Source organism: Pundamilia nyererei, unplaced genomic scaffold, assembly GCF_000239375.1.
Source record: "Pundamilia nyererei isolate P.nyererei 1_Seehausen unplaced genomic scaffold, PunNye1.0 scaffold00048, whole genome shotgun sequence".
In the NCBI taxonomy this organism is placed as follows: domain Eukaryota; kingdom Metazoa; phylum Chordata; class Actinopteri; order Cichliformes; family Cichlidae; genus Pundamilia; species Pundamilia nyererei.
Genome location: NW_005187449.1, coordinates 3,146,914 through 3,162,385, shown reverse-complemented (window position 1 = coordinate 3,162,385; position 15,472 = coordinate 3,146,914). Strand labels below are relative to the sequence as shown.

Here is a 15,472-nt window from a genome sequence, read left to right as displayed (position 1 = left end):
AAGATCATTTAGAATAAATGATTTGTTTGCTATAGAGTGAACGTTTAGCAGGGCGAACCGAATTGATGACGGTTTATCTGCAGAATCTACAGCTGACTGCAGCGGTACTTGAATTACACCTGTGGACCTGCTGGGCAGGGCGGCGACTCCAGAGTTGGGAATACCCTTGATCGATGAGCAGACGTAGCTGTCACCAGCAAAACGGAAAATGGATGACAGACACAGAGTGAGCAAACTGCTTTCGAGCCATGGGGCTCGGGTCCCAGGCAAACTTCCCCAGCAAACGACAGGAGAGGAATGAATCACATTTTAACTGCAAAATATTCACTTACTCTAATATCATTTATTTATCATTCTGTGATTTGACAGTTAAATTTAAGATGTTCGAAATGTTTTCAGAGCGCTCTCATCAGTCTACAGTGTTTCTTTGGTGTTGGTGTGTCTGTGAAACCAAGTATAAAGAAGGAAACTGAGAGGACAAAGACAAAGAGACAACTCTGCAGTGAAGAGAGAGCAAGACCGGCATCGTGGGAAATTAGGTCAGTATGAGGTCACTGATGTTTACATTCACACTCTCCTCCAGCCTGCCTGACAGCTCGCAGTGTGTGTTACATAATTGGCTGTGTGTGTGTGTGTGAGATCCCTACAGCAGCATCAGTAACACCTCCTTTCTCACAGTCTCACTCTCGTTTCTGATTTTTACACTTTCAGCTGGAAACAGACACAAAGCTGAGTGTGAACCTCTCCGGTGTCAGAAGATCTGTCTTACCCGGGGAGGGCGGCTGGATCTTGGCCTGGAGTGACGGAGGTTTCTTGGCGTCTCCGGCGGGCCCTGCGGCCTCGGGTGGTGGCTCCTCGCCACGCTCCATCTTGCACTCATAGGCGAACAGGTACTGGATGTACTGCTTCTTCAGCGAGCTGGCTGAGCTGCTGGACGTCCCCACGTTTAGCAGGGATGACAGCTCCCTCCACTTCTTATTCTTATTCACCTGAGAGCCACAACGGGAACACGGATTCAGAGACAAGCAGATGGCAGGAACGCACAACCAAATTTATTTACCGATCGATCTCCACGACCTAATGAATGAGGCATTAGCTGAACCCTGAAGGAGGAAGAAGAGGAAACAGAGACAGAGAGAGGATCCGTGCTGCCTCACCATGGCCAGTCCTCCAATGTCACGGACAGCCAGGTACAGCCTGCAGAGGTCTAGTGGCTTCTTCCCGACGGCGGGCAGGTTTGGGACAGGCGTGCCCCTCTCGTCCATGAAAGACAGGTATCGGTCCACCCACAGCTTCCTCTCTGGCTCAGAGCCCATCTCGTACAGCCGGGTGATCTTCTCGTTGGTCATGGTGGCCACGCTGGGCTTCTGCAGAGACACAGACAGCACCTTCAGCTTTCCATATCACAGAGGCGGAGCCAACATGTCAGAGCTGCAAAGGAACCTCTAAATAAGACCGACACACCCACACCTGTCTACAGGTGACAGTTTCCAGCACGTCAGTCATGAGCGGCACTTTAAAACCACTCAGACAGATCTGTCCACGTTACTAATAAACATCCACCAGAAACTCCGAATCAGAGTTCAAGAGGTCAACATGGCAGCAGTCGCTGGCGTGGAGGGAGAAGCACCTCAACCCTCAGCTTTTTGCTGCTTCATCCTACGAAAATCTCAGATCTCCAGAAACAGGTCAAAAAACAGGAAGTTCAGATGAGGTGGACGCCTGCATGACTGTGACATCACCGTTCAGAAGTGAACGTTAACCACAGAACGATCTTCTGTGACTTTTAATATAACTACCAACTGCCCCACCCCTCAGGTCTGTTTCTTTTGCTGCTCACATGCTACATTTCATGAAATTAAGCAAATGAACTCAATGAATGATAAAGAAATGGACACAAAATAACATCTGAACCACGCGGATTCATCTCATGCGGTTTGTGTCTGAAAAAAACCGTCTGCAAGTGACGGGATCCGGAGTCAGAGGTTTTTCATCCACGAGCAGCAGGAAGTGTCGATGTAATTAGTGCAAACTGTTGTTGTGTTTGTGCGTTGCGCTGCTTACCGGGCTGCTCGGCGTCCTGAGCCAGGCGGGGCTGCTGATGCCATCGCTGTCCTCGCCGTGACAGGACGACAGGCTGGCCGAGCTGGGGGACATGGGGCAGGGGGTGGGGGGCTGGGACACACACTGTGAGCTGTAGTCCTGTGATACAACACAAACACACACACACACATATCAGAAGGAGTTGTTTCTTCCTCAGGTTTTCATTCTCACAGCCGGCAGCAGTCTAGGTTGGAGCACCTGCAGTTAGCCAACAGCAGAAACAACATGTCTGCCAACAGCTGGTTAAATGCAGAGAACCAGCCGCTGCTCTCTGGTTAATTACAGCGAACACTGAAGAGTGTGTGTGTGTGTGTGTGTGTGTGTGTGTGTCTTTGTTAGAGACGACAGGAAAGGAGTGAAGACACACACTTGTGTGGTTGGTTCTCCTTGGTTTTTGGTGTGTGCTGCTCTGGATGTGAAGCCTTTGTTAAACTAACCACATAGCCTGGTACGGTGGCCCTCAAGGACAAATCAGGGAAAGACACAAAAAAAGCAGCACGTTTGTAAGCAGAGTTGTTCCGGCGTCTCTTGTCATCATCCTGTATGTTCTCATTTCAGTGAAACGTGACTTTTGGCAGCTCTCTCCACCTGTCAGTGCTCATCAAGCATAAAACCCGTCCTGTATAAAATGTCACTCAACACAGATTCAATAAATGCTCACGCTGATGAAGCCGTCTCCTGTAGGTGGTGACGGTTTACGCCGATCGGGTTTCCTCTCGTTATCGAGGGAACAAGAACAGACGACTCGCTTCACTTTCCTCGTTTTCTCACATCTATTTTGAAGTTTCTCTGACAGTTGACATAAAAAACATCACCTAACTTGTGGAGTGTCAAACCGCTTGCGCATGAAACGCAAACTGGGAAAAATTAGCAGCGGCGGCGTCTAATGAGGAAGCCAAGCTGAGACTCTCCTGCAAACAAAGCAGCCTCCGCTCATCACCTGAACCGCCTCGCGTAACCCCGACTGCCACAAACAGCTCGGCAGCGGATGTGATCAAGGCCGACACTTCGCTGTTAGATAACGAGGTGAAGAGAGTCAGAGAGAGCAGTGAGGAGGAGGAGAAACTCTGCAGCTGCTAAGCCGAGTGAGGAAAACAAGAAGAAACAGACAAGAGAAAAGAGAGCGCAGCTCTCCGCCTCGTGTTGGTTATTTTGGGTTTCTGTTACTCTTCCAAACCAGCTGATGAAGCAAAGACGGGTTCAGGTGTAATGAGTGGCATGCTGCTAGGAGTAAACTGATCAGTGCTGTCAGCCATGATGAAGAGAACTGCCCGAGAGGAAGGGTGAAACTTGGGGGAATCGCTCTCCTACCCCCAGCTTCATTCTCACAAACACAAATAGATCCCGTTTGCACGTTAGCGTCAGCTCAGCATCTGCTGCCACACAGCCTTCACCTTCACGGCAGTAAGCCTTAAAGGCCGTCCACACATACAGACCGACAGAGAGCCTCAGAGATGCAGTGAAATAACCATTCTCAAGGTAAACTCTTTAAAGGATACCGCTGACTGTCAGGTGACAGGTTGGTAAGTATGTTAGAGTCCACAAGGAGCCAACCATCAGCACTGGGTGGGGCTTAAGGCACTGATGGTTCAGCAGTTCATTGGATCACTTCCTACAGGAACCGCCCACAGACCTGCCGTCCCCGACACGCTCAGACGGGCTTATCACTTTTTACAAATTCTCTGCGGATTATTTCCGTTTTCATCACATCAGTGTAAAAAACAGCAGTTAACTTGCGGCAGGTGCAATTTAATGACATCATCAAATAAACTTCCGACTTAAACTGTGGTAAAATCAGAAGAACTTCAGTTACGAAGAGGCTAAGCTGCTCTCACGTTAGACTGGGCGCTCGTGCATCTGTCTGAGCGTGCTCAGAGAAGAAAGCTCTCTTTTATCCCTACTGCGTCTTGTCTCCTTAATGGCAAATAATTGTCCTTGAACTTTCTGTCATTATTATTGTTATTATTATTTTATAGTATTGTTCTGTTTATTTTTATCCTCCTGCTGCTAAACTAAACTAATTTCCCCTTGTGGGACAATAAAGACATTGAATTGAATTGAAAGCCAGAACCATGACCAAGCAGCTGCTGTAATTGGTTAGTAAAAAGCCAAAGAGGGGTTTGTTACAAGCAAAAAGATTAATCGCACTAAAATGGGAAAAGAACAAGGAAACCGAGTATCACACAGTGGAAAAAACAAATGATGGTGGCTTTGCCATTGGAGCAGATAACATGTATACTGAAAAGGAAATTGGATGGTTTTGAAAAGGTGTGGAGACCATTTGTGAATTTTGTAGAAGGATTTGTATTATCTGAGGAGGACGAGGACTGAGGGCAATGACATTTGATTTGGGATAATGATAAATTTAGGCCTTTAACGGAGTGACAAATCTGATGACTTTTTTGTTTTCTTTTTGCTGTCTGACTGTTTGTAAGTCATTAAAATGTAAAAAATAATAAAGATATTGTTGGGAAAAAAAAATCCAAAGAGAGAAACCTTGGGTTTGGGCTCTCCTACAGGACCAACACCCTCTTTGCTCAGCTCCACCCTTTGCTTGGCATCTGCGTGAGGACCCATCCCTTCAGCTGGCATCATCACGGGGCCTGAAAGACCAAGAGATCAGAATTCATAACCTCCGCAACGTCCAACCAGTCTCTGACAGGTGCTCAGGTCTGCGTTCCTACCTGATGGTGGGGCACTGTAGGGGGGTCCCTGTGGCGTCATCCTCCCAGAGTTACTCCCTGGCTGTTGACTGTAAGGACCTCCAGGACCTGCGTGGCCTCCTGGACCTCCAGGGCCCATTGCACCCAGCGGTGTCATGCCCGGGTAGCTGCCCTGCCTGGAGAGGAAAAAGGATAAATGACCATTACAAAGGCGTGGAACAGGCTGGAACTGTGTTGTTAGAGGAGCCAAAGAAGCAGAGCTGAGGGCTTAGCAGGTCAGAGCACTGACCCAAGCAGGTTTCCATCCAGAACAAATATTAATCCAATGTCCAGTTTAAAACTGCTGTTGTTATATTAGAAATTTGCTTGGTGGGATAAATAGCAGGTGGCGCTGGTACCATTTAAGCATTGTAGAAGAAGAACATGATGTTTTTAAGAGAGCTTGAATCAAAGTTGAAACATGTTGTGACTGTTAGCTTCAGCTGTGGGTATAAAACAGCAGCAGCAGCAGCCAGCAGAACCACAGAAGAAGTAGTTAGTAAAACGTGTCATTAACCCTCTGTGAGCTATAGCAGACCCTCACAGCTGTCTGCTAACAAACCTACCCATAATGCTCAGAGGGGGCCTGCACAGCAGGCTGCTGGGGCTGAGCACTGGCACTGAGCTGCTGGGAGTGGTGCTGATGAGGGTGGGTAAGAGGGTGGGAGGGGTGGAGGGTGGGAGAGAGGGCAGGTCGACCGGTGTGCCAGGATGGGCTGTGGTAGATGGGTGAGCGAGCGAAGGGAGGTCTGGAAAAATGAAAGGAGGATGGAGGGAGAGAAGGAACAAACGTTCATCAGTCTGAGCCCAAAAATCAAAAACAAGCTTCATCACAACTCAGTCGGCTCCACAGGAGCGCCGGCTTCGTCCTCTGGGAGTTTTCCATGGACACACTGGGAGGTTTGAGCAGATTTAAACTGACTCTAGTTTTTAACCCCTCAATAAGAAAAGTTAGGATGAATTAAGAACTAACAGCATCATTTCACAGATTTATATTTAAAAGCTGCTGATGATTGTGAGGACCAGGCCACCTCACCGAACTGTAGCTAAAGCTCGGTGGGTCAACTCACCTGCTCTGATTGGCTGCTGTAGACGGTGCTGATGATGAGTTGGCACCGGGTCCGGTGGTTGGGACAACCTCAGGTGGCTTACAGCTGGTGTTGGGTCCCGGGGGCCCCATGCCCTGCCCGGTGGCCTGCGGCATGCTAGGTGAGGTCGGGGCCAATGTGCCTCCTCCTGCAGGGTAAGGCCGCCCACCCACACCGGGCCCGGGGCCAGGACCACGGCCCGCTGGGGTGGACGGGCCCTGGCCGTGCATGGGACTGCTGGCGTTCAAGCCCAGGCTGTTGGCCAGGCTGGAGCCCGCGCCCAGGCCCGGCCCGCCATAATGCGGGGGCCGCGGGTAGTTACCTGAGTAGGACCAGACAAGTTATCAGAGATGCAGTGAGAAGTTAGAAAACAAAGTGTTTTTGTGATTTAACCTACCTGGAGGGCCGTACTGCCCATAGGAGTGGCCGGCCTGCTGGTAGGAGCTGTGGTGCATCGGCCCCCCCGGCCCTGGGTGAGGGGTCATTGACGAAGAGGACTGCTGGGGCCCAAACTGAGACCCAGAGGTGCTGCGCTGCATGGTGGGTGGGAAACCTGGAGATGAAGATAAAGGTGGTGGGGGGAAGGGACAGGGTTAGCCTAGCAGTAGCTTAGCTAACATGACAGACTGTAAAAACTCAGAAACCATGAACCTTAAACCTCATTTAACCTCAGACGCTCACATACAAAGATTTAAAATGATTGGTTAATCTACAATAACTCAGTTGTACTGGTGACTTGTACCTCTGTCCTGAGTCATGGCAGACTGGGAGGAATGGGGACCAACATCTGGACCAGGACCTGAGACCTGAGGGGGCATCTGAGAGCCTGAAACAAACAGAGTTGTTACTCCACAGGAACATCAAACGCATCACAGGACCTTGTGATAACACTCATAACTGTGCTCCCACCTGGTCCGCTGGTGGCGGGGGAAAGAGGTCCGGATCGCGATTGGCTGCCAGAGGCAGCGGGGGATGGGGAGGGGGAGGGTCCGGTGCGAGGTGGCGGAGGGAGGCGAGGGGAGACGTGCGGGGAGAATGGAGAACGGGCTGGAGTCCCCTGGTCGCCCTGAGCACTGCCGGAGCCCGATCCCCCCGAACTCACCACCGCCTCTGTGCCAGTGGGCAAATCATCGATGGAGCCGGAGAGGTCCTGAAAGACAGCACAGAGCAGCAGATGATAAAACACCTGTTGGACATTTTTCACACTTGTTACCTGTTTGCATCAACGCAAGTGACTTCTAAGGACAGAAAACGGCCGAGTGCTTTAAACTGAAGACACAACCTCAGCTGACTTCTGTGATTTATGATCATAGTTTAGTCTTTTCCGACAAAACCTGCCACACAGTAAACTGACAGAAACTCATATGTACCTGCACTGAGTGAACCAACCACAACTAGCAGCTGTTCTGATGCACGTTGGACTTTAGCTTTCTGTTTTATTTCTTACTCGTCTTCTGGTGAATCGTTACAGCCGCTGCTGCTCGGTAAATGACATCAGTAACACCCTCACAGGAGGATCATTGACCGCTCTTTGGTGCCGGCTCGTAAACGCCTCCTTCAGCAGACGCCATAATAAGGCAAGGAGGTGGAAACGTCCCAGCTGTAGCACATTAACCTCAAAGCAGCAGAGCTGAGTGGAAACTGCTCTGAGTCTGCAGCTTCTGAAGGAGCGAACGTCACGGCAAACCTCGAACAGAGAGGTCACCATGGACCTTGGTGCAGAGAAAATGGATTTCTAGCTGCGCTTCATCTGTTTTTGATTAACAAGAGCTGACTGTAAGTCATGTACAGAGGTGGAAAAAACCTGAATATTCACTCGTTAGTGTACAAAATTGCAAAAACTACAAGGAGGAACTACTCGCCAAGAATTAAAGTTTTTTTTGGCTGACTAAAAAGAGGAAAAATCAAAAAGGCTGAACATGAACCTACAGCCAAACACAGCACTAAGGAAAGATTCAAATGGCTGCATCTGTGAGTCTGATTGGTTCAGAGCAATGTAACGGCTGTCATCTGTAAAAACGAGGGTTCATGTGCACACCAATGAAGGAACGTTACACCCCAGTTGAAACCTGCCGAGTCTCCTCATTTCAGTCCACCGAAAGAGTCATTTGGGGCTCAGCGGACAGGCGTCATTAACACTGGACACCCTCAACTGAGAAAGCACCTTTGGATGTGTCCCAAAGCCTGCTATGCTCTCTGGATAGTCGTAGAACACCTATTTTAAGGTTTTTCTTCTTATAAGGATTTATTATTAGTCCCAGTCTCTTATTACAAACCTTTGCTGCCATCAGCACGAATCATGCCAGCTAAAAGCAGGTGAACTGTGTTGTCTTAAATGCAATCTGGCCTCACAGCTCTGCTGTTTTCAGACTTTCATTAAGTTTTTCTTAAAACATGAAGGCTACGCCAACTCCTCCACTGTCTGTGCTCCACATCTCCACAGTTTCAAATTCAGCCTGGCTGTTTTTGTTTGTTCTTGGAGGAAAAATGTGAGTTCTTTGTGGAAAATGTAATTTATCAGGAGAGGCTGAGTCCGTAGAGTAAACAGAGGACTGGACTTTAAAGCAGAAACACATCAGTAACAGAAATAAAAGCAGAGCACCGAGCGGCTGAGAGAAAGAACAGGGAGGAGCAAGCGGAGGTGAAGGAGCCGCCACGGAGCGACGTGCTGCAGGTCGGTGATTTATGGCCGTAATTACCCTGTTTCATTAAAGCCTCGCAGGCTCTGATTGGATGAAGAGAATTTTCCGACCTCATCGCTCATTCGGAGTTTTCCTGCAGAGAGAACAACACGCTTCTCTTTGTTTCTCCAACAGGAGCGAGCCCTCTTCCTCCTCCTCCTCTAACAGACAGCACCTCCCTGAAACAGGTTCTCCATTAAACAGCGATGAACACCGCCGGCGTCATGTGATCACACACCAGAACAGAAAGAGTCAAACATGGAAAAGTGCAGAGGTGCGCTCCAATCATCTGATTGATCTATGGGGATCAATTTTAGAGCAGCTCACGTTTCATTTTTAAATCTAAGTACTTATTGATGATTGCAAGTTATGTTTTTATTGTTGATAATAAATCGGATTAATCACCCAGTCCTACTCAAAAGTTTAAACATTTTAAAACAGAAAGGGACCAGTTCGTGAGTTTGAACGACAAAAAAGATTAAAAACTGTGAAGCTATCTGGCAGAAACAAATCTGTAGACGTGGACCCGTCTCTTCTTCTCTGTCAGTGTTTCTGTCACGTATGTCTTTCCGAGAATTAGGGAAGCGTGTCCTTGTTCGCTGCTAGGTCAAACCCATTTACAGGCGTCAAGCGTTCTTTTCTTCATTTCAGACTGAGCAGACACGGAAAAATGAGCAACCGTCAGCAAAAAACAAACACATTTTGGATTTCTGTCACTGAAACATTGGGACTGAACATCGCCGACTCTGAACTGAAGTCAACTTATTAAAGAATCTGCGAGGCCTTCGGGTGCAGCTGATTTCTGCTGATTTTCTCCTCCTGCAACAGAGCCTTCATCTTTCCACCAGTAGTCGCCATGGCAACTGCATCAGCAGCACGACTTCAAAAGGAGGCTCCAGAAGATAAAGAGGAAAACAGCGAGAGAGGGGTGATGAGGCACAGCAACAGAGAGGAGAAGGAGAGAAAAGGAAGGGAAGGAGGACAAGCGAGCGTGAAGGAAAGAGGCGAAGGCAGTGATGGAGATGGGTGGAGAGGTTGAAGCAGAGCTGCAGCTGAAGGTGGGGAAATTAACAGACTGAAATCATCGAGTGGGATGAAGGTGTGACGTGAACTGAAAGTCACACATTGGTGTTCCTCAAGGCTCCATTCTGGCCTCACTGATGTTTCATAATGAGTTTAATTAAAGATGATGAGCTGTGCCATTGTTCTAGATTCTCTCATGGTGACGTCTGTGTGAGAGAAATTTGAGCGCCAACTTTTTATTATTATAATATGATTAGATGGATTTATAATCTGGGTTTTAAGTTCCCATGACCACTGAGATCTCTCTGTTTATACTGCAGACAGAGGTGGTGATGATGGTTAAATTGAAAACCTTTAATACACCTGGGCATTGTGAGAAGGTAACAACACTAAACCCTCACAAACAGGTGAAATCGTTTCTTTCATTTGGGTAAAGTTTGTCCAACGGCGAGATCACACGTCTCTGTACAAACAGGAGAAACACGCAGAGCCAACAACTACAGCGACCAAAAAGTTTAGAAATATAAATGAAAATTAGCCCTGGCTGTTAGGGCTGGGCCATATCATACCGTTCACGGTAATACCGGTATAATTTTGGGCAACAATAGAAGAATGAAATATCGCGATAGAATATGGGTAAAACGCGCATGCGCAGCGCCTTTGTTTTCATACGCACATGGCGGAAAAAGCATGGCGGCGAAAGCAAATCGTTGATTGAAACGGATGAACCAGAATTGGTTTGTAAAAATGCTGCAACTTCAGTGGTGTGGAACTGGTTTAGCTTTCGTCCGTCAGATACACAACAAAGCACTATTTTTGGTAGAGCGTGCTAGCGGGCCGTCGTTATTACCGTGTTTTTTGGAAAATACGGCACACTTAAAATCAATCCTTTGATTTTTCTGAAAATCAACAGTGCCCCTTATAATCCAATGGGCCTTATGTATGAATTCTGGTTGTGTTTACTGACCTCGAAACGATTTTATGTACACGGCGCTCGAAAATCTGTCAAATGTTTTAGTACAACTTTGCTAAGCTACGAAGCTGCACCACTTGATGGATTGTCGGAGAATTACGGCTATTGTAGGCAGGAGCCTCGCGGAGTGATACGTACTGTGCTTCAACATAATATTACCGTATTGTGTGTGTATAACCTCTTTTTAAGTTTTGTGGATATTATGCATGGTTATGCTGAGGATATGTCGGCCAGTTTCCACTGGAAATGCCTTTTGGTTAAACTGTCAGCAAGGAATTTACATTTGCACTGTTAAATTTTTATATAACTTTAATTCACATAAAACAGCTGCTTGTTTAAGTGAAAATACATTGATTTTTTTTTTTGCACTAATAAAGCTGTGGAGTTGTAAAGTATTTTGTCTCGTGTCAATTATATCATCAGTTATATCGTTATCGCAAATTTTCAAATGTATATCGTGATAAATATTTTTGGTCATATCGCCCTGCTCTACTGGCTGTCACGTCATCCTCCTCAAACACTCAGATATGTGTTTCTGCTTCATACACTTTTATTCTTTTATGGTCTCTGCTGTTTTTTTAATCATCATCTTCCTGATTTTCTATGGTGTGTATTCTTGATTACAATCTTCTTGCTTCTGCATCCACTGGTTTTGCAGCTAACCTCTGTAGTAACTCAGGATTCAGCCTGAAGTGAAATGTGGTGAATAAAATCAGTCTGAACTGACTCGTGCTCATCCAGCAGCAGAAGTGCTGGCTTGCTAATGGGCTGAGTCTTTTCGGGGTTAAACCTATTTTAAATGTAAATGGCGATTCCCTGCGAGAGCCGTCGCAGGTCGCCATCATTATTTCAGTCGTGTGTTTCTGAGTGGTGCAGCGACACAGGCTGAGGCGGCGGGGGGCCTCAGGCGCTCAGAGCGTGAAACCTGCGAGCTTCAACTCAGAGAAAAGAGGACGGCGTCATTATCGACAACAAGGCCGGCCTGCGGACAGTGGGGGGGCATGAAACGCGTTCAATATGTCACGCAGGCTGAATCACGAGCTATGAGCCTGACAACAAACAGCTCTTATTCTGCTAAAACCGAGTCTGCGGAATCAGAACAGGACAAGAAGTCGGGACTGAAGAAAGCCGACCCACCAGGAGGAAAACTGTCTGACCTCGACCTCCAAACCTCATGAACAGAACTTTCCACAGATCAACAGAACACAGCCTTAGAACTGCATTCAAACTAAACATTTATTATTATCATTAATATTTATTTTATTACAATAATAATATTTTATATATAAAAACCAAGTCTGATGCAGATCTGTCACCATATCCGATCATCACTACTCGATTATTATAGCCAAAAGCATTAATATTAGTTAATTATTAGTTAACTGAACACAGAGTCTGTCTGTGTGTAGTGAGGCACAGATGGGTCATCAGTTTTTTTAAGAAGTGGTGCAGGCAGATTAAGAAACTGCCCGTCCATACAGGAACGTGCCTGTTTGATAGAAAACTCCTCAGGTTGGGTTTGGTTTATTCTGCAGCAGGAGTTCGAGGAAGCTTTAACATAAAAACTAAACGGCTTTTTAGGCTGAATCCTGCTGTCCTTCAGATCCGCCATCAGTCAAAGACCAGGACAAGAACTCTGTGGTGTAGATGTGGTACTGACTGAGGATCAGTGTGTCAGCCCCACAGGATAAATTTCAGGTGAGTCTGATTTATGACCCAGGGTGACCACGACCATCACTCTACTCTTTGAACTCTGGCATGGTTTGACCAAACAGTGATGGGAACCATTCAGAGCATCCGTAATAATACTGGTATTAATTTTTATTGCTATTATTAAAGTATCATATTATGATATTAATGACATAGTGAGATCATATTGTTATGTTGCCTATTGCAACAAGGAGTAGGAGATGCTAGCAGCTAGTAATGAGTGACCCACCGAGCACCGCTGCAGCGCTGGACTATTACAGTTACTGATCCACTCTTTGACCCAGAGACAGCTGCTCACTGGGACAGAAGGATGGAAAATGTCCTTGTTTCATTCGCAATAGTAAATCCTCCTGCCTGTGAGCTGCTTTTTTCCAATATCATCTGAAATATTATCACAACCTTCTGTGGAATATTGTGATAATATTCTGAGGTTATATCGTCCATTGCTAATGGAAACTCTGGCTTGTTGTTGGTGATGAACTTTGTGCGTGCGTGCGTAGGGTTGGGGGTCTTTGTGCCTGACCAGCAGAGAGCAGCTGTGTGTTCGAACTCACTGGCAGACTGGACGGCCTCTCCTGTTGACTCAGACTCATCTCCTCGTGGTTTGGTTTCCCAGGAGTCATAGCGGCAGACTGGCCCCGGCCCCCGTAAGCTTCCTGCGGCACCTCCTGCAGGGTGACAGACAGACAAAGCATTTAAATCTTACAGGAACGAACGGCAAAAAAAAACAAAAACAAAAAACAAAGTCGCTGAAAGTTAGCCATGTTTCGGGCAGCTGAATTTTAGTTTTGTCTTCTTTGCACAGCTCAGATCTTTCTGTGTGGAGCCTGCAGGTTTCCTCTGTGTGCTCTGTTGGGTTGATGGTGACTTTAGATATGGCCTCAGGCGTGAGGCAGATGAAGTACATGGGATAATGTTTTCTATCTAAATCCTGTCTGAAGCCCCATCGGTGGCATTTTTGTGTTGATCGTGCGGTTGAAGCATCATATTGGCCGGGACATTACGTCTTCCTCGGTGCATAAAAGTGGTTGTTCTTCACATTTGCTGATTTTGTTTAGTTGGATTTTTCATTATAGATGTGTTGCATAGGCCTAGTTAAGTGGTAAACATGGACACTGGCCACAGTAATATGTTGGTTTCCTAAAAGACCCAATCGCACCAATTTGTGTCAATTTACAATTGCTCATTTGGTTTGATTGAGCTGTAGTCGTCTCTACATGAAGTCTGGATAAAGGTTAGCACCAAGTTTTCTTCTGTTCTCCTTTTTTAACTTATAATTAATAAATGGACTTGGTGAAAACCCGAGCTGAGCGGGTCTCCCTTCTCTGACGTGTCCTGAATGAGCCAGACGCAACAACCCATTCAGAAAAAATGAAAGACATCCCACAATGCACTTGTAGCAGATCTCAGAGAAGTCCTGGACATCTCTCGGCTGCAGGTGGAGCTGTGGTAGCTGCTGGGAGTCTCAAAGCGCGGCTCCTGCTGCCTGCTGCAGGTCAGAGTCTCAGCTGCCGTCTTGAGGAAGATGAAGATGATAAAACAGCAGCTGGAGGTCGGGGTTTCCCCATTGCCTGCAGCCAACTCCTTTTAAACACCATGAACGTCTGACATGGTTGAAGTGATCAGATAAAAAACAGACTCGAGGAGATGCTCTCTCTCTCTCTCTCTCTCTGTTTCATGTCTTCACAAAACCTTGTGTAACACGATCCTCTGAAGACAAAGACAGCCATGTTTGTGGAGAAAGACCAAATGAAGTAACACTTTAGGACAGAAACAGGACAGAAAGGATTGTCATTATCAGCAAATACAAACTAAATACTAAAGTTAATCTGGTCTTTTCAGAGAACTGAAGCTCAGCTCGATGCTTCCTTCATGGGAAAATTTCACAATAGAAGCTGATGAGGATTTACCTCGTCGCTGTTTAATCCCACCCAGCTATGAGCAGACCCCAGTGGACAGATCAGGTCTCTGGAATGCCGTGCTAAAGTCTCACTAACGTGCTATCCCGTGGCCTGGAGGAAATGGATGGATGGAATTTCTTTCTATTAAATTTATCTATTACTTCTAATGTCTGTGCTCTTTTAGTTTTTTCCTGCTTAATCCCAGTTTGGATACTGTTTTTTGACTTCTGTAGAACACTTCATGTCTTTTTTAAGTGCTACAGAGACAAAAGTAAGTGGAGCTTGCTAGCTGAAGGCATTTCAGGAGCCATTCTGAGATGTTTTGAACTTGTGAGGCTTGGAGAGTCTGGCAGCTTAAAGCTCTCTGGAGGCCTCGAGCCATTTCCCCTCCGAAACATCCACACAGAACACAGCCACACATCCACAGCAGCATCACAACTTCTTTTATATTTGACAGCATTATCATACAAATTTCCGTTTTCTTATCTTCTGAGTTCTGGTTATATGTTGAAGCCTCTTTCTTATTTTTCACAATAAGAATTGTCAAGAGGTTCATTCCCTTCCCTTTACTCCTATAAAAGGCTCTTATTGTGAAAAGATGTGCAGGAATTTGAGTGAATTAACAGTGAAATCAGAAAGACAAAATAAAGTTTAGGTTTGTAATCCCAGTCCTACCTGCTGTGGCAGTGGGCGGGGCTGCATGTACGGTGGCTGACTGGGGGCGGCGGGTTGCTGCTGTGGCGGGCTGAAGTACGGCGGCTGGCCCGGCTGGCAGTAACCGCTCATGTTCTGCTGTTGCTGCTGCTGGCTGTACTGAGAGCCCATCTGAGAAGAGACCACAGACATCAGAGACACAAGGCCAATCGATACTACCTTGTTAACACCACAAACACGAGGTTACGGCTTTGAATGGCCGATAGATTTCCACAGGCTAAACAGACAGAAAGACTCCAGGTCAGAAACATGAAGAGTGCAAAGAAATAAAACAAACTCAAATTTACAATTTGTATTCTTTAGCAACAAATCACGTCTTTCCTTTGTACTGTTACAGTAAGCATCAGCACGGCTTTAAAGTTGAATGACTCTTTATTTTGTGAAAAATCATCACCTGCATTAAATCCATGCATCCATGCAGTATGCAGCATGGATGTCGACATTTTACTTCTATTTTATTGAACAAAAGGACCAGAGCGGACAGTAAAGTGGGAACTGCATCCAGGACAGAAACATCAGCATTATGCTACGCAGTGTATGCAGAACCCAGTCCAGCAGCCAGAGCCCAAACTCATCG

The 15,472-nt window shown here is 46.6% G+C and overlaps 1 protein-coding gene across 2 annotated transcripts; it reads right to left on the bottom strand.

Moving 5' to 3' along the window:
• Positions 1-692: 692 nt before the first annotated feature.
• On the bottom strand, positions 693-15,017 carry LOC102208786 (AT-rich interactive domain-containing protein 1B-like). Of its 2 annotated transcripts, XM_005732792.2 has the most exons (12): positions 14,857-15,017; positions 12,835-12,948; positions 6,803-7,043; positions 6,636-6,719; positions 6,291-6,446; positions 5,876-6,215; positions 5,372-5,554; positions 4,788-4,942; positions 4,600-4,706; positions 2,065-2,202; positions 1,158-1,367; positions 693-989 (listed from the first exon to the last, which is right to left on the bottom strand). In XM_005732792.2, the coding sequence occupies exons 1-12, from the start codon at positions 15,004-15,006 to the stop codon at positions 708-710; spliced, it is 2,160 nt and encodes a 719-aa protein (XP_005732849.1). In that variant the 5' UTR covers positions 15,007-15,017; the 3' UTR covers positions 693-707. The 2 variants fall into 2 exon arrangements, with proteins under 2 accessions (XP_005732849.1, XP_005732850.1); XM_005732793.2 differs by lacking the exon at positions 5,372-5,554.
• Positions 15,018-15,472: the final 455 nt, after the last annotated feature.